Raw genomic sequence first — 5,000 nt, forward strand, 5'->3', positions numbered from 1 at the left:
ACTCGTGGCAGGAGGGTGACACCTCCCGCCGCGCTATCCCGTGCAGGTACTTACCGAAGCATCCGTGCCCGGTAAGTACCTGCGTCATCCTGAAGGTGAGTGTGCCCTTCTTCCTCTCGACCCAGCGACTCAAGTGGGGCCGGATCGCCTCCACTGTCGCCAGGCCCGCCGTGGGTGACCCCAGATCCTCCTGCCATCGGGCGATCAGGGCTCGCTGGGCTAGAGCCCTGATCCGCCCGACCTCCGCCGACCCTGGACGGTCGCCGCGGTTCCTCGCCTCGACCCGGAACCGGTACACTTCCGCGAGCACCTCCGCCTGGAGCTCCCAGGGCGGATCGCCCGCGAGAAGTGTCGCCGCAGCCCACGACACCGTACGGTACCCTCTGATGCCTCTCACCGCTATGACCCTCTGCGGCTTACGCAGCAGGGCCCGGTTGTCAGCGGTGAGGGCGTCGACCCAGATCGGGGCACCGTACAGCGCCATCGACCTCACTACACCGGAATATAGACGCCGGCATAGCGATCCCGGCCCCCCCACATTCGGAAGGAGGCGGCCGAGAGCGGCGGCGGCGTTGATGAGCCTCGGGCCGAGATGGACAAAATGCTGCCCGAAGCTCCATCGACCGTCCAGGATGAGGCCCAGATACTTCATCTGGGCCTGCACCTTGATCACCGTCCCCCGGACGGTGATACTCGCCCCTCGTGGGGGTCCTTGCCGTGGACCGTGGAACAGGAGGGCCTCCGTTTTGGATATGGAGACCCTCAAGCCCAGCATTCCCATACGGTCCACGGTGAGAGCCGTTCCGACCTCGGCGAGGCGTGCCGCCTCCCGAAAGTCCCGCCCAGTCGCCGTGACGAGAGTGTCGTCAGCGTAGCACAACACCCCCATCCCGGGAAGGACGGGAGCTCGCAGGAGCCAGTCGAAACCGACGTTCCACAGGATTGGGCCGAGAACCGACCCCTGTGGAACGCCGCAGCCTACCCGACGCCGGACCAGCCTCCCATCGACCCCCGCCCAGAGGACCTCCCTGTCCTGGAGGTACGCCTCCAGCAGCCTCCTGAGATAGGTCGGCACCCCATGGTATCGGAGTGCCTCCCGTATCGTCTCGAAAGGGAGACTGTTGAAGGCGTTCGCCACGTCGAGCGAAACCGCCAGGACGACTTGCCCCCGGGCCACCGCTTCCGTCGTCCGAGTCTTCAGGGCGTCCAGGGCGTCGACCGTCGACCGGCCCGCCCTGAACCCGTACTGAGCCTCTGAGAGACCCGGACCGACCTCCTCGAGGTGCTGAACGAGACGGGCTGCGAGGACCTTCTCGAAGAGTTTGCCCGTCTCGTTCAGCAGCACTATTGGCCTGTATGCCGAAGGGGAATCCATCGGCCGACCTTCCTTCGGCAACAGGACCAACTTTCCTTCCTTCCAAGGCTTCGGAAACTGCCCGCTGCACAGGCACTCGTCGAACAGCTCCCGAAGCCTTGCACCCAGGAATTCCAGGGCGTCGCACAGAACACGCCCTGGAACCCCGTCCGGACCCGGCGCCGTGTTCTTGGCCCTCAAGCGGCCGAGGGCCATCTCCATCTCCCGCTCCGTGATCAGTGGTGGAGCCACTGCGTCTTCGATCACGGAGCGGGGGGCCATCTGCGGAGGGACATGCTCGCCTGGATGGGGAAAGAGTTCCCCGACCAGGCGCAGGAGGAGTTCCGGCGGCAGCGTCTCAGTGACGGGGGCGCCTTGAGTGCGGAACTTTCCGCGTACGCCGCGGTACGGGCGCCCCCACGGGTCTCGATTGAGACCCGCCAGAAGCTCCTCCCTGGCCTTCTCCTTGGCCTTGCTTATCGCCAGCTGCAGATCTTTTTTCAACTGGCGATAAGCGTCCAGCATCTGTCCCTCCAGGTCCGTGTCGAGGCCGTTGCGCCTTCGACAGCGGACGTAGGCCCTCCGCGCCCGGCAGCACGTCGCCCGAAGGTCGGCGATTTCGGGCGACCACCAATAGACGTGCCGGCGCGGAACCCTGCGCCGGGTCCGAGGCATGGCCGCATCGCAGACCTCCTTGAGCGAACTGCGCATGCGGCCCGCCAGCTCCTCTGCGCTGGCGCCCTCCGTCCTCCCCGCGGAACCCCACCGCTGCACGATGGCGGCCTCCTTGACCAGCTCTCGATCGACCTGGCCGAGAGACCACCTCGGCAGCGTAGTCGGCACCCTCTGGGGTTCCGCCGGCCTGCTAGAGGTGGAGATCTCGAATCGGATGTACCGGTGATCCGATAGAGTCTCCACCTCCTCCTCCACTCTCCAGTCGACCACTCTGCGTGCAACGACAGGGGTGGCGAACGAAACGTCCACCACGGAACCCCCCTGATGTCGCACGCAGGTGTGAACCTGCCCCCTGTTTAGAAGGGACAGGTCGGAGAGCAGGGCCCACACCTGGACGGCCCTCCCTCGCGGATTCGTGGCGGGGTTGCCCCAGGCACGCGACTTTGCGTTTAAGTCGCCGAGAACCAGTATCGGTTTCGGCGACTGCCTGGCCACCGCAGCTCTGACTAAGCCGAGGTAAGTCTCGAACTCAGCCAGGCTGCGATTAGGGGAGAAGTACGTACCGACGACGACGTACTCCCCCCACCCCACCACTACGTAGCCCGAGCCCCTCTCGATGAGTGAGAGGGGGGGGCCCGTTCCGCTCCTCGTGAGAACCGCCACGGTGTCGTCCGAGTCCCCCAGCCAGTGAGGTAGGGGAGGGACGAAGTAGGGCTCGCAGGCCACCGCCAGGTCTACCTGCCACTCCGCCATGGACTGCAGCAGAAGGTCCTGCGCTCCGGCGGAGTGGTTCACGTTCGATTGTAGGAAGCTCAGGTGTGCTGGCATACTTGATTCTTCTGAGCTTCCTCCGTAGCCTGGCGGCTTTCCTCGCGCGGGGCGGTCCTGGTTCCTTGGACCGCTTTACCCTTCGTGATGGGGGGGTTGCAATCCCTGGCCCCCATCAGGTGCCCCGAAGGCTTGCCGGCCTCTGCGCAGACCGCGCAGCGCATCTTGGCCGTGCATTCCGCTGACTTGTGGCCGTCCGAGCCACAGCGGTAGCACAGGCCTCCCCTCTCCGCCTTCGACGGGCAGAGCGCCCGTGTATGGCCAAGGCCCATACACTTGTAGCAGCGCATAGGGCGCTGCTCCACGACGGCCACCTTGGCCGAGCTCCACCCGACGAGGAGGCGACCGGCAGCGGCCAGCTTCTTCGCTGCCGTGAGGGGGCAGGTGACGCGGACCATCCCCATATAGCCGGGTCCGCGCTGCATCACTCCGCACTTCACCGCCTCGGAGGAGCAGTCACCGGCGTGCGCGATCGCCGCGGCCAGTTTCTCCAAGGTGACGGAGTCGTCGAGCCCCGTCACCTTCAGGTCGGCCTTCTTGACCGGGCGCACTACGTCAGCGACCCCGTCGAGAACTGTGCGGAGCTTCGCCGCCAACCTATCGGCCTGCTCCGCTTGGGCTTTCGGCAGCTCGAGAGCCCTGGCTCCGGTCGCCGTGCGTCGCACCTTCAGCCCACCGCTGATTCCTAGGTCCTGGAGCTTGACACTTTGCTCCGCTCTCTCCAGGACCTGCGCGTAGGTGACGCCCTTTCCTACTGCTTCCGGCTGCAACGTGAGAACGATTGCAGCCGAGCGAGGGGTGGCCAGCTTCGATTTGGCTGGCTGGGGCGTTTTCGGCAGCGTCTTAGCGTCGGAAGAGGTGGTCTTGCTCCCCTTCCTGCCCTTCTTCACCACCGTGGACCAGGACGTCTCCTGGTTCGGTGGTGTTTGGGACGTCGCCGGTGCCGGTGCGCTCGGTAGGCAAGCGGTGAGCTTGGTCTGAGCAGCCAGAGCAGCCGCCTTCCTAGGCTTGGCTGGGGCTCCCACACCCCCGTCCTGGCGGGCCGTCGAGATAGACGGCGGTGGACCCTGCGACATCTGCGTTTTATCTGCCGCGGAGGGAGGTCGCTGCATCCTCGCCGGGAGGCGCTCCTCCAGGCCCGCCAATTGGTCCTTCATCGCCGCGCCGATCGACGTGACGATGAAGTCCTTGAGCTCCTCCATCGAAGGAGCGCCTCGCGGGGTGTTGGCCGCCTCGGTCGCCGCTGCCACCGTGGTACGCATCTCCGCGTACTCACGGCGGTGGGCCTTTAGCTCCGCCTTGAGGGAGTCAATCTCCCTGCGCATACGACTGTTATCCGCACGGAGGTTACGGGCTTCGTCGGCCTCCGTCCGGGACGCCAGAGCTTCGACGACGCCTTCCAGAGAGGCCGCTGCGTCCTTCAGCCTCTTGATGAAGCCTCCTTTGAGGTTGGAGGACTTCAGCGCGACCTCTCTAATCTCGCGTGCACTGCGGCCAGCCTCCGCGCGGAGCTCCTCGTTGCTCTGGAGGGCCGGATCCACCTTGGCTAACGAAGCAGCTTCTTCAAGCTCGGGAACGACCACAGGCGTTTTTTTGAACGCCCTGCTTCTGAGGGTCCGCTCGAAAGCGAGCTCTCTCTCCTCATCTTCTTTGGCTTTGAGCTCTATTCTTGCTCGACTGAGCCCACTTTTCTTAGGCTTGCCGCGGCGGTCGGCAGCAGGTCCCGCCGTGTCGGAGCCTGAGTCGGATTCGACGAACCGGACCGAGGCATCCGACGCTGTCTCCATATCCGTATCCATATTGCAAAAGCAGCTAAAAGGCAGCTTCCCTCAGGAAGTACGTGGCTGAGGGTGGCTCTAAGGCATCATTTATGATCCCCAGAGCCTAGGCTTACAGAATTAACAATAAAAAATTTTTTCTTAATTTTGACCCTCCCTGTTCTATATATATATTACAGGGCGGGTGGGAGGGCACAATTTTTCGGTTTTCGACCGATAACTCTCGAACGGATAGGCCGATCCGGGAGATTGAGATGTCAACGGATGCAGAGCAGAGGGCCCCACAATCGCGCCGAACACGGAAAAAAGATCGAAACAATAATAAGAAAGATATAAACGAAAAACTTAAAAATAGCTTAAAAACA

General features: G+C 63.8%; 1 protein-coding gene across 1 annotated transcript; it reads right to left on the reverse strand.

The window, feature by feature from the left end:
* Positions 1 to 3,171: 3,171 nt before the first annotated feature.
* Positions 3,172 to 4,656, reverse strand: LOC125074056 (the record flags this gene model as incomplete). Its single annotated transcript, XM_047685277.1, has 1 exon — positions 3,172 to 4,656. A coding segment is annotated over exon 1 (1,485 nt), but the record flags the coding sequence as incomplete, so codon positions are not given.
* Positions 4,657 to 5,000: the final 344 nt, after the last annotated feature.

Source organism: Vanessa atalanta, chromosome 26 (genome assembly GCF_905147765.1).
Source record: "Vanessa atalanta chromosome 26, ilVanAtal1.2, whole genome shotgun sequence".
Classification (NCBI taxonomy): Eukaryota; Metazoa; Arthropoda; class Insecta; order Lepidoptera; family Nymphalidae; genus Vanessa; species Vanessa atalanta.